This window comes from Pomacea canaliculata, linkage group LG3 (genome assembly GCF_003073045.1).
Source record: "Pomacea canaliculata isolate SZHN2017 linkage group LG3, ASM307304v1, whole genome shotgun sequence".
Classification (NCBI taxonomy): domain Eukaryota; kingdom Metazoa; phylum Mollusca; class Gastropoda; order Architaenioglossa; family Ampullariidae; genus Pomacea; species Pomacea canaliculata.
Window position 1 is genome coordinate 15,751,222 of NC_037592.1, and position 21,137 is coordinate 15,772,358.

The 21,137-nt window shown below is 39.6% G+C and overlaps 1 protein-coding gene across 2 annotated transcripts in view; it reads left to right on the forward strand.

Moving 5' to 3' along the window:
* The first annotated feature begins 161 nt into the window (after positions 1–161).
* Positions 162–21,137, forward strand: part of LOC112558891 (protein kinase C and casein kinase substrate in neurons protein 1-like) — a 27,841-nt gene continuing 6,865 nt past the window's right edge. The window contains exons 1-10 of one of the 2 annotated variants that reach the window (XM_025229636.1): positions 162–219; positions 4,696–5,011; positions 9,467–9,666; positions 10,108–10,245; positions 15,724–15,849; positions 16,482–16,582; positions 17,403–17,523; positions 17,887–18,107; positions 19,468–19,584; positions 20,695–20,858. In XM_025229636.1, coding sequence (XP_025085421.1) covers positions 4,804–5,011; positions 9,467–9,666; positions 10,108–10,245; positions 15,724–15,849; positions 16,482–16,582; positions 17,403–17,523; positions 17,887–18,107; positions 19,468–19,584; positions 20,695–20,858 — 1,396 coding nt within the window. In that variant the 5' untranslated portion in view covers positions 162–219; positions 4,696–4,803. The remainder of the gene's footprint in view (positions 220–4,695; positions 5,012–9,466; positions 9,667–10,107; positions 10,246–15,723; positions 15,850–16,481; positions 16,583–17,402; positions 17,524–17,886; positions 18,108–19,467; positions 19,585–20,694; positions 20,859–21,137) is intronic. The other variant, XM_025229637.1, reaches the window with a different exon arrangement.

A 21,137-nucleotide genomic window follows, 5' to 3' on the forward strand; every position in this document is an offset into this window, starting at 1 on the left:
CAGCTCTTTTTTTTTATTTTCCTTACAGCGGAAATGTTCTCAGAAATTCATGACACCTATATATATGTTTACAAATGTTGTGAACATTTTTTCTCTTTCATTCACCCTCTCTCGATGCTTAGGAGCATTAGCCAATCACTTCATACCTTACAAGCGCTTTCGGCTAGTCTCTTTCAACCGCCATCTTAGATTTGGGACTGATCTGTGAAGCTTGGACAGGTGAGTCAACTGAGGGTCTCGTTGTAGAAACTTTATGAATGATTTAGAGGAATAGACAGAATATGTGTTTCTTTAGATATGGAAGTGTGTTATTTTGTCATATAACCTAAAGTTCAAGGTCCAGAATGAGGTGTGTCGCAAACATTGTCTTGTTTTGGAATGCATAGATGTCCGTGTCCCACGGTCCTCTATTGTCGTACACACCCATTTTGGCCTATAACCAAATAGCATACCTAATAAATTTCGGTTTCTGTGACTAATCCCTCAGCAGTATACTAGCTAAGATGATAGTTGGTATTATTTTATACCGAAAATGTGATATTCTTAGTTTAAATACTGAGGTCTACACGTAATCGTTTGTTGTAGTGCTACAGGTAGTGGTGGGTGCTGTTGTTCTATATGGGGCATCAGTGGCAGTTTTGCATTCGCCTGCAAATGATCTGTCCATCAAACTTCAGTGTGTGGGATTTCAATTATTTGCTCTTGGCAATGAATTACTGGAAGAAGAAAAAAGTAAATTATGAAACACGGGAAATTCACGTTTTACTTTCAATATGTTCTCTTAAATATCGTAATTTTTGTACTGTCATACAAGAGTTGTAAAGAGTTTTGTACTATCATCAAAAGTTCATGCTTTTGTAAGCAACCGGTCGAAGTTGACAACTGCATGTATGTTGTTTTTATTTAAAAAATAAATCTTAAGCAAGGACAAGACATTTAATGCAAATAATTGCAAGGACTTCAAGCAAAGAATAACAAAGCAATAAAAATTAAAAATTATTTCAGTTAATTTTGTTTCATTGTAGTTAATCAGTGGAAGATAATGGGTCTAGTTTTTACATTGCTTAATTCTTGGAATTAACTTAAACTAATCTATAATAATAATGGTAATAATAATAACTGATATTTACTTTTTAAATCTTATGGAAGGAAGAAATATCCTTTTACAACTATACTGGACCATTCAGCTAACTCCATTTTGAGGTCTAGGCACAGATCAGATTTCATTGTTGCCTAGGCTGCAGCTTACCAGTCACAGGCTGTACTCATGAAGTGAGGGTAAATCGTTGGCAAGGGGAAATCAAGGAGAACTTGAGTAGTTATGACACACAGTCCAGACCCTGCGGATATTAGTGTATATTACTTTACACCAGGGAATCTTTGCCACAGCTTTATATCCAGGAGTAACACAATATCCACATAAACTGGACATGATAAATATAGAGACAACATGATTTCCCCAGGACAATAACCGTCGCTTCATGAATAGAGACCCACCCAGACCTGAAATAAAAAAGTCTTTGGTTTAGCTCATTGAATAACTTATGCCCTGAACCTAATCCATTAGCCACCAGGCAATTGTACCTCTCCACAAGGTTCTGCATTGTGTCAATGTATATAATCTGTTGATGAAATGGTTACATGCCATAACATCCATGGAGAATTTTGCAGTTTGGCAGGATGAATTAGATACATATGCAGATACCCTTTAATTTCTGTAATATTGCATATGATATTTAAAAACCCTTCAAAAGAGATAATTTTAGTGAGACGAGTTTTAAAGCTATTTTTGCTACAAAACTTTTTTTATTTATTAGGTCTGCATAGTTTTTTTTTTTCTTGTTTAGTACTCTCCACTCATACAGCAAGAAGCTGTAAAGAGTTTCTTTATCCACAAAACAAAGTAAGACTCAGTGGTCTTAAAAGTAGCTGCCTTGTAGTTTTAATTAGCACGATGAAAAAGTGCTTATCACTGTCAGTCACCAAGACTCTGACATAACCATAGTTGCTAAGCTGATAAAATGAGCAATAGTAATAGTTTTTAAAAGGTCTCCTTGTATTTTGCCTGATTAGTTTATTCCTAAAATTGATTATAATACAGCACAGAGAAAAAAAAATAAACAGCAGACAGGAGCAAAGTAAGATGTCTCCAAAACTGTGTTATGTTTTTCTTTATAGTCTGTTTCTTTATAAATTTAAGACGATAAGGAAGTTTTAAAGGTCTAATGTGCTGCAATTTTTTTTTTCTAATAACAGGTAATTCTCAGTATAATATTCTATTTCTCAAAATCTGGGTGATTATCAACCTTCCATTCTCAGGAATTGTGAAGGCTTATATCAATAAGAGAACAAGGATCTTATGTTTATTAGGCATATCTGTGTAGTGACCTGTTACTGTGCAATGTAATGTTTAAAAGGTCATAATCTTGGCATCTAGGTTGTTGACCTTTTTCTTTGCATAGTGTTTGTAGGTGTGTATCTTGAGAACAGAAGGGTTGGAGAGCATTTGCCCTGATTTTGGGGGAAATAATATCTTACACCGAGTTTTACCCAGTCAGTAGTTATTTAGAAAAATTCTTGGAAGGATATTACATTCTAAAGCAATACACATTACCAAAACATTAATTTAAAAAAATTTTGATTTATATTAGCCTTATTTCACAATTCATGAATATTTAGCTTAAGAATTAATCTACTTTAGCCTATGCACAGGTCTCATTGCATAGTCCAGATTATCCAATAAATGAAAGACCAGTAAATACCCCATCATAAAGTAGAGGCAAACAGTTTGGGGAGAAGACAGCCTGCTTAAGAAAAAGGCCCAAATTATGTCAGTTTAGTTTGTTCCTTGTTGCTCCCTTGAGGAGCATAGGGCCAGAAATTATGTCAGTGTACCCATACTATTGTTATGGAAGATTGCAGCTTGTCAGTGGTTTATATCTTTTCTTGGGCAGGTGATAAGTGGGACCAAAATGTTTGGGGAAAAAAAAGTAGCATGAATGTCATCTAGGAAAGATAGTAGCTGATCCTTTTAACCCTGACTAATCTGTAGGAGTTAGTGCTTGACAGTGTGTGGGGAAGGGGGGAATACAGAGGGAAAGAGGTAGACAGAAACTCATTCTTTTGTTGACCTTACTTCAGCTGTCAGGGCATTGCTGACTTAAAAAGATCGCTCTTGTGGAAAGTCACTCAATCCCAAATTACCTGGCATGTTTTGGTGAAGAGCTGTAGTGAGGAACAAAGAAACTTCAAAAATAAATGTGGGTATGCCTGTGGATCAGCATACATTTTGGGCATGTCCCAATTACTCTACAAGCTTGTGACTCCTACTTCTTTCACCATGTTTTAGTGTTACTCTGTTTTAGCAGTATTACTACTGCTAAAACATAAAGAACTGAGAATTGGATATATCTAACCCTAATCTTTAAACAACTTGATACAGTGAGTTTGCAGACATATTTACATTTGGGGTACTATATACTCTGTAAAAATATCCTCATGAGTATTTCTTGCAGATTCCTTTTCCTAAGGCCCATAAACATTAGAAGGTTAAGTGTAAGTACATTTTACTACCATAATAATTACGCAGAATGTGAGGTAGGCGGAGACCCTTTCCCTTGTATTAATATTGGCTGTTGAAAAGTAGGTGAAGAATGTCCCTAGAATGCCTGTTGACCTGGTTTTTTGCAGAATGCAAACTAAGGATGGTATAATGACTCTTTGCTGGGTGTTTTCTGTTAACCTTTCTTGTGTCAGCAGTAGAATATGCTGTTGACAGGGAAAGGGTGGGGTGGACCCCATTGCCAGGAATTATTGCCCTGTGTTCTTCAGACATGTTATATCATGCCTCATAGATGGTGAAAGAAATAGATATCCTAAACAGGCTGCTTAGGCCTCAATGCAAAGGTTTGCTTTGGTAAGCAGTCAAAGTGAGGCAGAACCTGATGAGGTTTTCAGAGAGAAAAAGACAAATGCTTCGAGTTATGTTTTTATTTTCTGCAAAGCTCTTAATAGTGGGACTGTTTGTTTAGTGTTTCACATTCAGGTCAGAAGGTCACACCTTAGCATCCAGCTTGCTTATTGGATATTTTTAAACAGCAGCAAAACTCATGATGTGCAAAAGTTTTAATTTTGTTGCTTGGGTTATAGAGAGAAGCAGCATGCCTAAAATTATCATATTTAAACATCATCACTAACATTAATGATTAAAGTTCCTAAGAAATTGACACTGGTTGACTTAACAGTAGATATTTCTGGGTAAAAAAACAGCAAAAACTTATATGAAGTCAAATACCAGACATCATATCTAGCAATCTCCCTTTCTACATACAACACAATAATAAAGCTCACAAATTTGATTCATTTGCCCATTTGTGTGTGTGAATATTATCATTACACTTAGGATTTGAGAATCACTGGTTTGAGGAAAATGAAAATGCTTTGTGCATAGCTGCAGCAAGTGATTGTCCTAAATCTTCCTTGAATCTTGTTAACTTGGCAGCGTGACATAACAGTGGAAATCAAGAGTTATAAAGAGCACACATTTGCTACATTCAGGTTTAACTTAATATTGTGTTCCATTTAAATTTAAAAGTAGAAAGACATTTTCAGTCTGAATTGTTTCTATTCAGGTAATTATTCATAAGTGAGCACATGTCAACATAAGTTGAGCATAACTTTTTCTGAATGTTGCAGTTTTGTTGGTTTTCTTGGTGAATTCAAGCCTGTCTGTGAGCAGGACCCTTCAGCTGTCCCCATTAGAAAGCAAAGAGAGGATCATCTAGGCTTGGTCAGCGAGTCAAAATGTCAGTCAATGATGATGTGCTTCAAGCCAGTAGTGAAAGCTTCTGGGAGGTGGGCAAATACATGCGCACAGTCAAACGCTGTGATAATGGATATAAGCTCTGTGATCATCTGCGCCAGTTTATTGAAACTCGCAGTGAGATTGAAAAGAAATATGCTTCCATGCTTTCAGCTTGGTCAAAGAAATGGAGCGAGTTCCTAGAAAAAGGTGAGGAATTCAGACTAAAATGTTGTACACTGTTTTGTGACTTGTGATCAAGATGAACATATTAGATTGTACCGTAGAACAACATCCAGATCCTGTGTTTGGCAAATGGGAATGTGTACGTGCACATTAGGCATCACATGTCTTTGTGGATTCTTTTAATTTTTGTAGTTAAAGACATTTATTTATATTAAAATTCAGAAATGATCTTTGTTCAATGTCAGCTATCCGGTGGAGCAACGGTTAGCGCCTGTCACCAATACAGTGAAGGTTGGCTGCCCGGAGTTCATTTCTCGTCTCGGGCACACTGTTCTTTCTCTGCATGTGGCACCTGTTTACAGGGCTTGCTGCCTTGCCGTAATATAGCCTCAGTTGCTGACACGGTGTAAAACACCAATCCCCCCCACCCCCCTTTGTTCAATGTCACCTGCATATCAGTTTGATAAACACCAGGATGTGTCTTGTGAAGATAGACCTTTATCTTTTATGTAGAATAGGAAAACTTTTATAATATCTTTATTGTCTTTGTCTGTGCAACAGAGAAAGAAATTTTTCTTTTTTGGGAGCTCCTGAACTAAACAAACTAAGCAATGAACTAAGCAGCATGCAAACGCATCCTGCACACCCGTACAATTACTACACGCTTAAACCCCCTTACCCCAGCAATAATTATCAGACACACATGCACATACACATATCCTCACACACTTTTGGTACATTTGTTAGTCCTGTTCAAGAGTGATATTGCAGCTTGGACAAAAGACCTGGCCCAAGCACTTTTCTTGGCAACCAGTTGTTTCTGCAGCCAGAAGGTAGCACTTGAAAAATAGTGATGTAGTGGGTGAGAGCAGTCTGTGCTAATACAGCTTTTAACCTCAACCCTGGTTTATTGGTCACTTGGTGGTCTTTTTGGAAGGCCAATAATCTTACTGGCAATCTTGACCACACTGACAAATGTGTGGTTAAATATGAGTGTTTTTGATCAGGCTGCAATACACTGCTTTAAGTACAGAGACACCGACACTGAAATTCCTGAATTTCCTAAGCAAGAAAAGGCGGTGATGTGCTTTTCTGAAAATGATGTTAGTGTGTTCCTGGAAGGAAAGTTTGTTGTCAAGTACTGTGCCAAAAGGTACATAATCATCTTCATTCTGTGATTGTTCAGTTAGGTTTCCTCTGTAAGTTTGCAACCTGAAACCTCGTAAATTTTTTTATGGATTGTACTAGATGACATGATAGTAAGTGCTGTCATACTTTAATCACATTTCACTCACTGCATGTATAGTGCTTAACAAATGCCTGGATTCCTATACAAAAGAATCTTTTGGTTGCAATACCACCCATTGATATACCATCGATTGCACTTCTCCATCCGCTTGGAGCATCTTTCTAAATGTTTATTCACCATTGACTGTTAATAGCAGGGATGGGAGTTCTCCGTCCGGGGGACGGATTTCCGTCCTGAGAAAAAATCTCAGGACGGAACTGGGACGGAAAGTAAAATTCAAAATTTTCACTGATTACGAAGGACCAGGGACTATGAATAAAAAAGCGAAAATTTCTCGTATCGTGAACGATACCATACGCTAGTGGTAATAGGCAGAGGCGGCGTTAGGACCACGCGGGGCCTGGGGCCGACCATCCGCGCGTAATGGAGTACGTGTATCAACATCCCTATTGATATGATGCCGGAAGCACTGATTTATATACAGTTAGATAGGTTGGATTAATTTCGCGAAATAACGCACGAATTTAGTGTTTTAATTGTTTGTAACCTTTCCCACCGTCTGTGACTGTACCGGCTTTTTCTTAAAGCGAAATAATATGGTGACGATAACTTCATAAACTGCTTGTTATTAATGTCGGGTTTAAAGTCAAGACATGGATTCAATAATTTGCTTAATTAGAACTTAGAAGTGTTTTCTGAATGTCATTTTTTGTCACAACTTGTTTAACACAGCCAGCAATAAGTCAGAAAGATGACCTCGGGTTAGGTGACCAGACGTTTCGGGGGCGAAAGCGGGCCGCGTGCCGATGATGATGTCGTCACCGACAAAGAACGCCGATAAATAGGGGGGGGGGGGGGGACTTTCCTCTGACTTTACCGAGTAGTGATGCTTTCAACGGCAGATCTGTCCACGCCACTACGGTATTCCATTTTAAATAGAAAACCGGTGTTTAAAATTTAAATTAAAATATTCCTACCTTATCTCCCGCTCAGCCAACTTTGCGGACGTGCAGGTGAGGCGCTGTATAAATTATGGTGCCAATAATGGTCCGGCACCTTTGTCATCTTGCGAGGCTGTTGCTCCCAAACCTTATTTCATAGACCGTGAATCTCCTTGTAAAGTTTCAGTCATTGCAAGATTGTGTCATACATTTTTTCACAAGGATTTCGTGAATTTTCGCTGTCAAAGTTGCACCTCACAATTAAAAGTCCTTTCAGTGTTTCCACCTTTATCTGTCTTTTCACTGACGATGTTCGTATTGTCCCCGATATAAGTTTAGTCACTGATCCGTACTAAAAAAAAACACCGATTACTGGAAGCGAATAAAATGCCGGGCAGCGGGAACCTTTAATATTATGGAGGACATTGTTGAAAAAGACAGAACCAACCTTACACCTAAAAATGTTGAAGCCATTGGGTTTATTGAGTATGATTTAAGGGCCAGAGGACTGAGAGCCATACAGATGGTCCCCAGTGACCAAATGATAAAAAATGAGATTTCTGCACATGCATCATATACAGTGCATTTGGAAAGAGAGGCTCATCTGGCTAAAAAAAAACAGGACACTGTTTGCCAGAATGCTGTCCAAAAAAGGAAGTTGGAGGACTGCATCAGTTTCCAGCCGACTAAGAAGCAGCAGTTACCTCATCCAGCAACTGAGCCATCAACACAGACAGCTAAGAGACCAACAGAAACCACACAGCCTGCCAACATAGTAACTGGACAAATTGACATTTTGACAAATACCCCTGAAAAGTCTGCTCCCAAATGTCAGGGAGACCAATGCAAACATCAATCACTGGATTTAAAAAAAATAAGAAGTGTTAGGTTTTGGTGGGTATTGGATTTTTTACTTGTTTTTATTTGCCTTATTAAAATTAAATGTAGATAAGACAGAAGAGCTAGGCATAGACTTTAGGAAAATAAAATTTTGTTTTATTGTGTACCTGTTGAGACAGTTAACTCCTTCAGGTACGTAGGCTCTGTTTTTGATTGCAGGCTAAAATGAGATGCAAACATGATCAGCATGTGTACCTTCAATAGCTGAATAGTTTTTCAGTCAGCACAGCAACATTGAGCTGTTTTTATCAGTCATTCATTGAAAGTTTTTCACTTTTTTCCTTCATATGCTGGTTTTACAGTTTTCTGTCCATGATATGAACAGTTTGAACCATACTGTCCATATTTTTCTAAGGTAATTGGTGTTAAGCACAGAAATTTGGATTCCTTTTTATGATCAGCAAATTGTCAGAAAAGTTTACAGCATTTTGTCCATACCAGAACATGTCCTAGCAGGAGAATTTGTTATATTGAGTTCAGGCAGGCAAACATACTATGCCTATATGCAAAAGCAATAGGGACTTGAAATGGTTTACAACCTCTGCAGTCCACATGCTCAACCATAGATTATAGATTAATTGTCAGTTGTATGTGTGCATGGGTGTGTGATATAGGTGTACCTTAAGAATGTTTTATATATAAGAATGCACGTTTTTATAATGCACCACTCACCTAATATTTTAACTAGCAGTTTTTTTAAACTTTTGTAACAGAACACACTTCCCAAGTTATAATTGCCCATTAGGGTTAATAAAGTTGGACGTTTGTCATTGTTAACTACTAAAGACATTGTATGACTTATGTGTGTTATGCATGTGAAAAACGTGAAACGCGTATGCAACCATGTGTCATATAACGTTATATGCATATGCTCTAGTACTACATGGCTCTTGAAAAATCTTCAGTCCCAGGAAAATTTCTGGCTCCCACCCATGTAATAGGTTTTATGCCTCCAAATGTGGAAAAAACATAATAATGCACCAAAGTTTCTTTCTGGGGGTAAACTTGTACTAGAATTGTCACCTTTTCACTGTTTCTCATTATGTGGAAGCATATGTGGATCACTCATGAGAAACACAAATGATATAGAAATTCCAAGGGGTTCTGAAAACGTAAAAGCTTTGGGGCAGAGGTCTTGTGATGTAAGGGATTTTACAATGAACAAGACCTAAGAAGTTGATATTGTGTCATTTGTTCTTAAATATGTTGGTGAAGTTGTCAGATGTTAGTGACACAGTTTTACATTTGTAAAAGTAGAACACAATTGTAGCAGTCTCTTGTACATTATATGTACTTTTTTCTGCAGCTAGTTGGTAAAAGCTCATGCAAACCATGCTGCCATAATAGAACATTGTGTGAATGATTGCTCATTAATGGTATGAATGACAGGCCCAGAGTATGGGACAGGACAGGCAGCTTGGTATGGGGTTCTACAAGAGGCTGATGAAGTTAGCAGCCTGCACACAGACATGGCTGAGCGTTTGATGACAGAAGTCTATGCATCCATCAAGGCATGGCAGAAAGAAAACTACCACAAGTCATTGATGCATTTTAAGGAAAGTAAGGACTTTGAAGACAGTTTCCGAAAGGTTGGTACACATGAAGCTTAGCTTTTTTATGACTGTGCTTATGAAATTAAGGTTGCTGTAAATGTACTGATGCCATGTTTTTTACTCTATGCATTTAATCTATTTTTTATAACTAAATCTTTATTTTTTTTTTTTTCAAAACAATAGTGGTAGGTCTACCTTCCCCATTTTGTTGCAACAGCCAGGATTATACAGAGATTTGAATGTGTGAAAAAACTTTGGAAAAACAGCAAATGTTTGACGTTTGTTTAGAAAGTCCGGAAAAAAATGAACTGACAGCTTCACAGTAATACTCCATAATCTACATCTCTAATAAAGTGACAAAACTGTAGGTATAAAAATTTGAAAATAAATGATTTCATGAAATCTTAAAGTGACAGCATTAAAAAAGTTGTATATCAGTGAATAAATATGACTGACACTATCATTGGTGTACTGCAGGCACAAAAACCATGGGGCAAGCTTCTGGGCAAGGTAATGGCAGCACGCAAGGATTACCACACTGCTTGCCGGACAGAAAAGAGCACAGCTAATCAAGAGAACAATGCAAAGGGAGACTCTACTGTTTCACAAGACAGTGTCAGTATTGGATAGAGAAATAACTATGTTTATCTAAGTTACACGACAGTCATCTTTGATAATTTTTAAATAAATTAATACGAACTTGCCCTATGCTTGATATTACTAGTATTATTGTTCTTTTGTTAATAAATTTATGAAGAGGTGTACTTTTAAGGGGGCGCTACTCTGTGGCTTGACCCCGGCTCACAATCATTCTCTACGTTTTTTGACGTGTTTGAATTCTACGGGAATTTCGCTTACTCAAGCTTGTGCATGAATGGTTATAAGTGTTACTTCAATACGTCTGACTGTGAGGAGCACCGTATTGCTGCGTGTGAGTGTCCCTGTACGGGAGAAATTTCTTTTACCAATACCGCGTCCATTTTGTGACCGTTGGTTAGATCTATAGATAGTCAGAAACGGACTGAAACGGGCTACAGGTGCGGCCAATCAGGACTATCTGGCTGATAACACTCCCTTCAGTGACTGAGTATCGTCCCTACCAGGTAGATCTATTACAATCCCAACCCAAAACATTATTATTAATACCTAGTTGAATCGGCGATAGATCTGCCATGATCGTGCTATGAGCAGTGTACTCTGTGTGTGTGTGCCTGTACGGCAGACTTTCACACTTCGATGTGTTAGAGTGGCGCTGTCTTCATGCTGATCTACAGTCGGGACTTTCTGCTGTCGCTGAGGCAGAAGGCCACACAGGCCCCTGATGTGAATTTCAGTGACATTCCGACACAGGGCGGGCAAAGAAAAAAGAAACTGAGAGGATCTAGAGGAGGAGTCAGACACAGACTGAAGAGGAGAGGGTGCCGACATCCACTGCCAGCCATCACCCTGTCGAATGTGCGCTCTCTCCACAACAAACAGGATGAGCTCTCTGCGCTCATTAAATTCGATGGAGACTACCGACGCTGTGACCTCTTCTGTTTCACTGAAACATGGCTAACAGAGGAGGAGACATTCGGACTTGAAGGATACACAACGATTCGATTTGACAGGAATGCACAAGCGACAAACAAGCATGTAGGGGGAGGCTTGTGTATGCTTGCAAATGAGAAATGGGCCACGAACTACACAGTACGAGAACAGACTAGTACCCCCCATTATGAGATACTGACAGTGTCCTTCAGGCCGCATTATTTACCTCGTGAATTCGGCCAAATCACTGTGGTCCTCGTCTATGTGCCCGGCCCAGACTTCAACCTTGCAGCTGAGCACATTGCAGACACATATAATCGAGCGACAACAAGATCAGTTGATCAGCCTGTGTTTTTGCTCGGTGACTTCAACCGCTGTGATGTCTGTAAACTGCTCCCCTGTCTCCATCAATACGTCACGTGTCCCACCCGCCTCGACAGAACGCTAGACAGGTGTTTCGGTAATGTGCCGGCCGCTTATGTTTCCAAGTGCCGGCCGCCGCTGGGCAGATCGGACCACAACATTGTTCATCTGCTACCCACATACAGACAGCTCCTTAAACGTGAAAAGCCGACAACACTATGTATTAGGACCTGGACAAATGAAGCAACTGAGCTGCTCAGAGACTGCCTAGAGGTCACTGACTGGGATCTGTTCTTCACTACCTGTGGAGACGACCTGGACTGTCTGGCAGACACAATCACCTCTTACATCACCTTCTGTGAAGAGTCTGTCATCCTACCAAGCAGATCTGCAGCTATCCAAATAACAAACCATGGCTAGGTAAAGGACTGAAGCACTGTCTCAATGAAAAGAAGATAGCTTTTATGCAAGGAGACAAACAGAAAGTGAAAGAAAAGGAGAAGGAGTTCAGGGCAAAGGCAAGAACGGCTAGGGTGGAATACAGAAAGAAGGTAGAAAAGCAATTAATTGAGGGCAACGCAAGAGATGCTTGGAAGGGCCTGGACACCATGATGGGTAGAGAACGCAAGACACAAGAGTAAAGTGTGATGACCCAGTGTCATTTGTTAATGAGCTCAACACTTTCTACGCGCGGTTTGATGTGAGAGACTTCAGCAATGAAGCAGAAAATATCTGTTCTTCACTGTCGGCAGCCACTGTCACCATCTGTGAGGGAGATGTTGTCAGAATTCTCTCTCATGTGAACCCACGTAAAGCCCCTGGACCTGACCACGTGAGAGGCAAAGTACTCAAAGAGTGTGCTAGTCAGCTGAGTGGTGTTTTTACCAGACTTTTTCAGCTCTCCCTTGACTCTCATAGTGTCCCCCGCGTGTGGAGAACATCCACAATAATACCAGTGCCAAAGAAGCCTCATGCTACCAACTTGAAAGACTTTCGACCTGTGGCTCTCACGTCTGTTGTGGCCAAATGTTTGGAGAGAGTTGTGGGAAGATTGTTAATCCCCACCATGGCTGATCGCCTGGATCCTTTGCAGTTTGCCTACAAGCCACGCAGGGGGGTGTCTGATGCAACTCTCACGCTTTTAAATACTATCCTACAACACTTGGACACTTCTGGCACCTATGTTCGGGTCCTGTTCATGGACTTTTCCAGCGCCTTCAACACGGTCCAGCCACACCTTCTTGTACAGCGCCTACTAGACCTGGATGTCAACACTGGCCTAGTTCTATGGATCAGATCATTCCTGAAGGACCGACCACAGAGGGTGGGTTTCAGAGTTCCACCGACAGGTACTATAGGGTCCAGCAGCTCGTCTGACGGAGTTTATTTGTCAGTGGATGGAATGATTCTGTCAGATGAGCAGATCCAAAACACGGGTACCCCTCAGGGATGTGTGCTTTCCCCCATCCTGTTCTCTGTATATACAAATGGGATTACTATTAACAGTGCTATTCTCAAACTTGTTAAATATGCAGATGACATGGCCCTTGTGGGCTGCCTGAAAGACGAGCAGTCCCTGTCACAGTACCTGGCCTGTGTGGGGGAGCTGGAGGAGTGGTTTGACCGCAGCTTTCTGGATCTGAACGTTGACAAAACGGAGGAGATGGCCTTTGGAAGAGCCTACGAAGGAAGAGATGGCACAACCCCTCTCTCCCCACCACTCCAAATCAAGGGACAGCAGGTGCAGAGGGCTGCTGTGTTTAGGTACCTTGGTACAGTGATCGACGGAAAGCTCTCATTTAGTGATCACGTGAACCAAGTGTACAAAAAGGCCCAGCAACGGCTGTACCTTCTGAGGAGACTTCGCAGCTTCGACGTCAGCTCTGGGGTGCTGGAGACTGTGTACAGGTCTCTTGTTGAGAGCATCCTCTCATTCAACATCGCTGCCTGGTATGGTCATCTACTAGTCAAAGACAAGGCAAGGCTGGCCAGAATCATCCACCAGGCAAATAAAATTATTGGTCAAGCACAGCTGCCACTTTCTGACTTGTACCTTCATGCAGTCAGAAGGATGGCACATAACATCATTTCGGACCTGAAACACCCTCTCCACACTAGCTTCCAGCTGTTGCCCTCAGGCAGGCGCTATAAGGTACCACGCATAAGGAAAGCTGCCTACCAGAGGTCCTTCGTGCCAGCAGCCATCACCATCCTAAATAAAGGCACAAGGACTCAGGAGGAATCAAACAGAGACTGAAGAAGAGTGAGTGCTGACATCTATTGTCAGCCATCACCTCGTGTCAATGACATTTTCTGGACGCAGCCGCGGTAAAGTTGAAGAAAAATGAACAATTAGCAAAATAAACAACTGATCAATGCGTACGTGTCATCTACGGTGTCACCGATCACCGCAACTAAAAAATATATCCATGGTATTCATATTGTCATGGCATAGCGTCGCACGAACTGTTTCATCCTACACTTTGTGCGAGTTTGTTGCCTGTCTCGCGGTAAGTCGCTGCGATCTGCGCGGTTCGGACACGATAGGGACTGTCATTTCTGGTACTGTCATCTGACACCACAGACACTGTTACTTCTGCACCACAGGCATTGTCACAAGAGTTCTGTGGTGATGGTTTGGAAGAGTAGCATACCACCCTGGCGTTTCCTCTTCACTGTCGTCATCCTGAAGGTATGGCGCCTCCCGCAGTTGAATGTCCTTTATCTTGGAGTATACCAAATGATCGTCTAGGTACACAAGAAGGACTGAAATTAAACAGTTCGGCATGGTGGTCTGCATTAACCTCTGGAAAGTGGCTGGTGTGGACGTCAGACCCATTGGCATCCTGGAACGGGCGTGTTGCCAGCGGCCCTAGCCAGTCCTTTTGTTGACAATGTCTTCTCAAGATGAGCTTCATGCACGGCTGCCTGTACTGCCTGCGCCACATCTGCGGTAGAGTCCATTATCCGATCAAGGACGTTCTTCCCTAGTAGAAGCGACACGCGCCTCCTGCGCTCACTTGTGACCCACATCGACCAGGTCCTTGACCAACAGGATAGGAACGTCCTCAGACGCTGGCCGTAAACATGTCCACCACCGCCACTCCTGAGTTTGTTTTAGCTGTAAGTCCTGTATGTGCCCTCGTGCCCACTCGTCAGTGACCGTCGTTACCTCACTGCCGGTGTCGAGCAACGCCATCACTCAACTGCCATAAATGACAACCTCCGCCGTCGGACACTTTCCAGTCAGGCCAGCTACACTTTATTTCCCTGTCATCCTGTTACGGACGACGGGGGCAGTCACTTTCCCTGACCGGTCGGGCTGCAGTCCTCCGAGATGGTGTCAATCGCCGCCACTTCGACGCTCTGCGCCGCCTTCTACCTCGCCTGCTTAAATTCTGGAGCTTCGCGGCGTATTCGTCGACCACCTCATCACGTTGCTGTGGCACTGATGTCGACATCTTTCCGTTCGCCGTACGCCTCCACTAGGACACCCAAGATCTTTCTCGGCGTATCTCTTGCGTCATGCGGAAGCATCAACACTCGACGTCTGGCAGGTCCCTCCAGCGAGCTCAAGATGTAACCACGAGCCGCATTCTGACACATCGGGTTTATGGCGAGAGCTAACTCGACCTCTGTTTCAATCTCGTCGACACTCGTTGGTCCACCGGCAAACTACTGAAAGCGGACTGACTAGTATGCTCGTAGAGCCTCTGCCCACCCAACGGATAGCATCATGGTCCTCTCTATGTACTAATCTTCTGTCGTGGGCTTCTGCCCGTGATGAACAAATGTTTCTTTTTGTTCAGCAGTGCTTTTAGGCCCTTGGTCGCCCAAGGTTTGTTATTAGGATAAACATACACTGCCTTGATGGACTGGTGCAATCAACACTATTTTACTCCTCACTTTTACTCCTAACTGTGTGTTAAATGTCTGTATGGGTATGTGAGCAAAGACAAATTTCTGTCCTCCTGGGCAGACAATAAAGTCTGTTTTGATTTGATTTGATTTTGATTTGATTTACTAGCCAGTTGCTAAGTCTTATGCAGTGCAAAGATGTTGCATGGTCATATGTACATAGAGTGTGTGCGCGTGCATGCAAAAATTCTAATGGGCACATGCTGCATGTATATTTTCAGGTGTAGGAAAACATAAAAGTATTCATTTTGATTAATGTCAAGTTTTTTAACCTCTGTACAGGTGCGCAAACTCCAGGAAAAGTTGGAAAAATGTAGGTTAGAAGTGCAGGCAACAAGAGAAAAGTATGAAGCATGTCTTAATGACCTCAATGGCTACAATGCCAGGTACATTGAAGACATGACAGAGGTAGGATTTAATATTTAGAAGAAAAAAAAAGACATTAAAAATCTTGATTGTTATAAGTCACAGTGTCAGTTCTTGAAATGCTAGAATTTTCACTAATATTTTAAAGTTTATATTCATCTATATAATGTGAGGATTCATAACATTTAAAAATGTATCTGCTTTGGGGGAAAACTGCCAATGTAATTATTATTATTTTTATTGTGAATAAAAAAATGTTATTTTTAAGATATAGCCATATCTTAATTTATCATATTTATATCTCTGTTTATCTTGGAGGGCAATTATGAAATAGCTGTATAAGAAAGCAAAGATTAGAACTACACAGCACAACATCAACCTGCCACACCAGACAGACCCCCATGCAATTACAATTTAGACCTGCAAGAAGTCACCATTTATACATAGCATTGTTATGAAGTCACACTGATGAAAACAAAGTACAACAATTTGTTGATCCTGCATGCAGGCACACAAAATCAGTGGCCGAATGGGAACTGAGAGAGCTCTCATGATAAGACGTGGAGCTGACAACTTTCCTGATAGGACATTCCTAGCTTTATGTATAATTGGAGATTTTTGGAAAATGTCTGCCTGTTATTATCTGAAGGTCATTCTGTGCCTTATTGTTGCAGGTGTACAAGAAGTGTCAGGATTTTGAGCGAAAGCGGATTGAATTTTTCAAGAAAACTTTCTTTGAAATCCATAGATGTTTAGACCTTAGTGTGGATCCTAGGTGAGTTTGTCAACCCTTCTAAAATTGTAATTTAAAATTTCTATGTTATTTTCTCTCAATTTTTTTTAAGTATTTCATTCTGACCTGTTCTGTCCTAAAAACCTATATTTTAGTGACACTTTTAAAGTGTTCTCTTTCACTTTAAGAACTTTTTATCAGACAGTAATGAAGCTGGACCTGCAAACACATGCCCATTTTTTTTCATCTTAAGTCGCTGCCATTGGTACTTTTTATAGGAGGCTGTTTGGAAATGTAAAACAACATGTTTGTGGAGTTACTTCCATTGAAAGTTGAAATACATATATTTTTTGCATAAAATTTAAACATTTTAATAGATGTATTAAGATTATTAATGGTTTTATTTGGATATATTAACATTAATAATAATTTTAATAGCTGTATTAACATTATTTGGAACTGCAGATAGGCCCTTTAACATTGAAACTGCAGTTAGGTCCTTAAGGGTTTTGTGGTTATAACTTGTATAACTCTGGGCAAAGATTTTATAGATTGATGTCAATCATATGGATGCCCAAATAATGACATAACATCCAAAGTTTTTAAATAAAGTAAACTACTATTGGAATTAATTTATGCAGGGTATGTTTCAATCTGAGTAAGCATTATAAAAGCAACAACTATCAGATTACAGTTAAAAGCTACATACAGGAGCAAGATAATCTCAAATCAGATACTGTGGGATTTATTCTTGACTGAACAAAAATCTTTTCTAACTGCTAACTTATTTTTTGCATTTGTATGGTGGTTCTCTCATGAATGCACTGACATTTACAAAGCTAATGTACTTTTTGCATATCAGGTATGCGCAGGTGTACACTAACCTGCATGGAACTGTAGCCAGAACAGAGCCTGATCAAGACCTCAAATGGTGGTCAACCAGCCATGGTGTTGACATGCCTATGGCCTGGCCTGCTTTTGAGGTTAGTCATCATTTTCAGAATGTATGCTGATCAGATTTTAAAAATGGATTCGTGGTTAAACCTAGTTGAGGGGACAATTTTTTAATGGGGATTACTGTTAAAAGCTGTCTGAAATGCCTCTCCTATGCACTAACTATTTAATAGCACAAAATTCAAGAATCAGTTTACAGGACAGATGTCATATTCCTTTTGCAAATATTTCAGACAGCTGAATTTTACATGTTTTATTTCTGTTACGTTTTTAGTTATAACTGACTTCAGTGTGCCAACATAATTTTAAAAATACAGCAGCTGCTGCTGACTTTGCATGATAAGCATTCTTCAGAAGTTAGCAGTATCGCTTGGAACCTGTTCATCTTTCAGGAGTATTCACCAGAGCTTCAGGCCATATCAAGACGAGGCAAAGGTCAAGTCAGTGCTGGGGAAGGAGGAATAACAATAACTAGCATACGGCACTCCCGAGAAGACAGTTTAGGCAGTTTCACCAGTGAAACCAACCAGCCTCCTACTTACTCATCTGTTTCTCAGCGGAATTCTGTGGCTGTCACTGGTGCTAGCTCTTCAACTCGAGCAGCTGCAAGCAGGTAAATATTGCGATGTTATAATCTGCCCCCCTTATCCTCCTCTTTCTTACTTTCCAGAAAATTTTATTTCTGCATTAAGATTTTATGGTGACTGCATTTGTGAAACATCTGCATAGAGCTTTCTGGAAATTACAAATTCTATTTAGATTTCTAGACTTAGTCTTCAGCAGCAACCAAGTGAAAATGAGCTCTGTAAAATCTTTAACCCTCTTAGAATTACATACTAAAATAATGGCTTATAGTTAAAGATGGTGAGGACCACAGCAGATAATGTTTGTTTTTATTATTGCTGCTCATAGCAAAACATTGGCCCAAGAAACCTAGACATTTTTGGAAAGGAGAAAACTTGAACTTTGCAATAAAAGTAATGAAAATTGCCTACTTTCACTCTGGTGGCAGCCATAATCCAAGAAAATTCACAGTTTACTATTCAAAAACAAAAATCAGCATGTCCATGTGGGCTACATGCCATCATCAACAACATTGGCTTAAACATATCTCCATCAATTAGCAGCAAACAGACTGGCACAAATATCTTAAAATAATGAATGGCAGATTCATTGTCAACAATAGACTTTTCGCTGGTGTCAGCAACAAAGTCATTGTCAGCACGATCGCTTACTCATTTTTTCAAGAAAAAAATGCAAATCGCTCAGAATAAATTGAAAATGGATCAAAAACTGAGTGCAGAAGACCTGAGAATAAAAAAAACTTTCTGATTGGTTGATTTTTAACCAGATCAACCAACAAGAGAGCTTCTTTTGGATCATATAAGCAGAGCCACATTAATGGCTCATCATACTCCACAATTATGGCCTACTATACTAAGAGGGTTAAGGGCTAGTTTCCTCAAAGAGACTCCTTCAAGACTTACACGTCTAAAATCAGTTCTTTGCAGCCATGAGCTTTTTTCTCATAGTAACAGGAATATCACTATCACAGTCTTGTTTAACTTTGTAGTGCATAGCTGCCTCAGCATTAAACTGAATGTATAGACTTTTTTAATAATGTTGAATCTTATTAGTGAATAGTGCAAAGATGAAGATGTAACTGCTCCATAAAAATTTGTGTAAACCCTGGTGAGCACATATTTAAATTTTTAGATAAATCCTAGATTTATGAAGAGAATAGTCAAAGAATTTAATCTATCAATATACTAGTAAAACTCTTTGTATATGACAAAACTTCTTTTATCAGTAAGTATATTCTAAAAGCAAGTTCTTTGGAAGGAAAAGGGATGAGCTTGGTTTTTTTAGTTCAAAAGCTTAATTTTGTCTACTGTGGTTTTTGTGTGTATTGGGTACTGTCTGTCTTCTTTTTTTTTTATCTGATTTCCTTGCTTTTCAAAACAAATCTACAGCTCCAACTTATATGATGGTACACTCAATCCTTTTGGAGATGAGGAGGAAGAGCAAGAGGAGAACAATCAAGAAGAGAAAACAGTTATGGAGAGCAACCTGAAACCTGAGTCTGAAAAGTACTCGTGCAGCTTTTCAGCATGGATTGCTATGAACCGCAGTTTCTGTTTGTGTACCTTGATTGCTTGATTAGAGTGCTGTCCACTCTCTTCTTGGCATACATGCATGCAGCAGTCCTCAGTCCCTTACTTTTTGAATGAGCAAATACAGGAGTAGATGACTCCTAGCTGCAGTCGATCGCTGCATGTGTAAAAATCTGCAGTTTGTCTTCAGCTTGTTTAATCTCAAATGCTTCCACTCTGTCTTATTACTAAATTTTATTTTTCAGGCTGCGCTTACAAGAAAGAAAAATACTGAAACATGTCAAAGTTTTGTAACATCATTTTGCATTGTGTGTAATTTATCGCATTAACGATGCCTATGCATGTTTTCTTTTTTTCAAAAAGACTCAGATGCATTGAAGCAATGCAATGAATGTTTCCATGTTTTCTTATGATAATTACCACTGAAATAGGTGATAAAGTCACACAGGAACTGTGTAGCCAGGTGATGCGTGTATTTCTGTTTGTAGAGTAATCAATTGAGTATTGTCTTCTTTTTCAGTAGGAGAAATAAAAATACTTGCTATAGCTTAGAGAAGAATAGTTTTAATCTCTTCAGGTCAAATGGAACTTATGTTTTAGAATTTTTTTAAATGTTAGCTTTATTTCCTTTGATAAACAGTTATAATGGCTCTATCTCTTTGGGTTTTTAAAAAAATAAGGAGTAGATTTTATTTTTGTCGTTTGATATGGTTACATGCTTTTAAAAATATTACTTCATGAACATGAAAGAACTGTGTGTATTTAAAATAGTAAAACTGACATGCTTATCTGGGCCAGCTTCACTTGCATGTTAGTATCATTAAGTTGCTTGAAACTGTCAGGAGATGATCGTCATGTCTCAGTATCATGACTATGAGAGATCTCATTTTGATAGCACAAAAAAAAAACCTTGTCCCAGGAATTTATAGTTTGAAAAAACTTCCTGGATAAATATTATCAAGAATAATTTGGAATATCTCTGTTGATGGAAGTGAGGAGTGGGAGTTCATTCTATAGCCCATTGCTTTTTTTTCGTTCTTTTTTGTAACCTATTATTGAACATTCACCTTTATATTTTGTTAACAGCAGCGTACCAGCCAGCTATGGAAGAAACGGAGATAACCCATTTGGTGAAACAGATGAAGGAGATGAGGAGGGTTTTGATCTGGATGACAACAGTAATGGCTGGGCTGTGCGTGCATTGTATGATTATGACAAAGCTGAAGAGGATGAGATTGGATTTAAAGCAGGTAACTCATTCTAGACATAAACCTTGCATTCTGAATTCCTTCTAGAAATATTACAGTTTTGGTGTTGTTAAGAAGGTATAAAAATTAAAGAAAGACAACATAAAAAAGGCCAGTAAAGAAAAATTCTTTTAATGACACAAAACAAGAAGACTGAAAATTTTCCTGAATATTCAGTCTTAAATATCCTTTAATTTGTAATCACTAACAAAGCAAGATATCAGATATGTCATTTTCAAAAAGTGGTTTATGGCATGTTTGATACCTGCATCAGTCATTCCA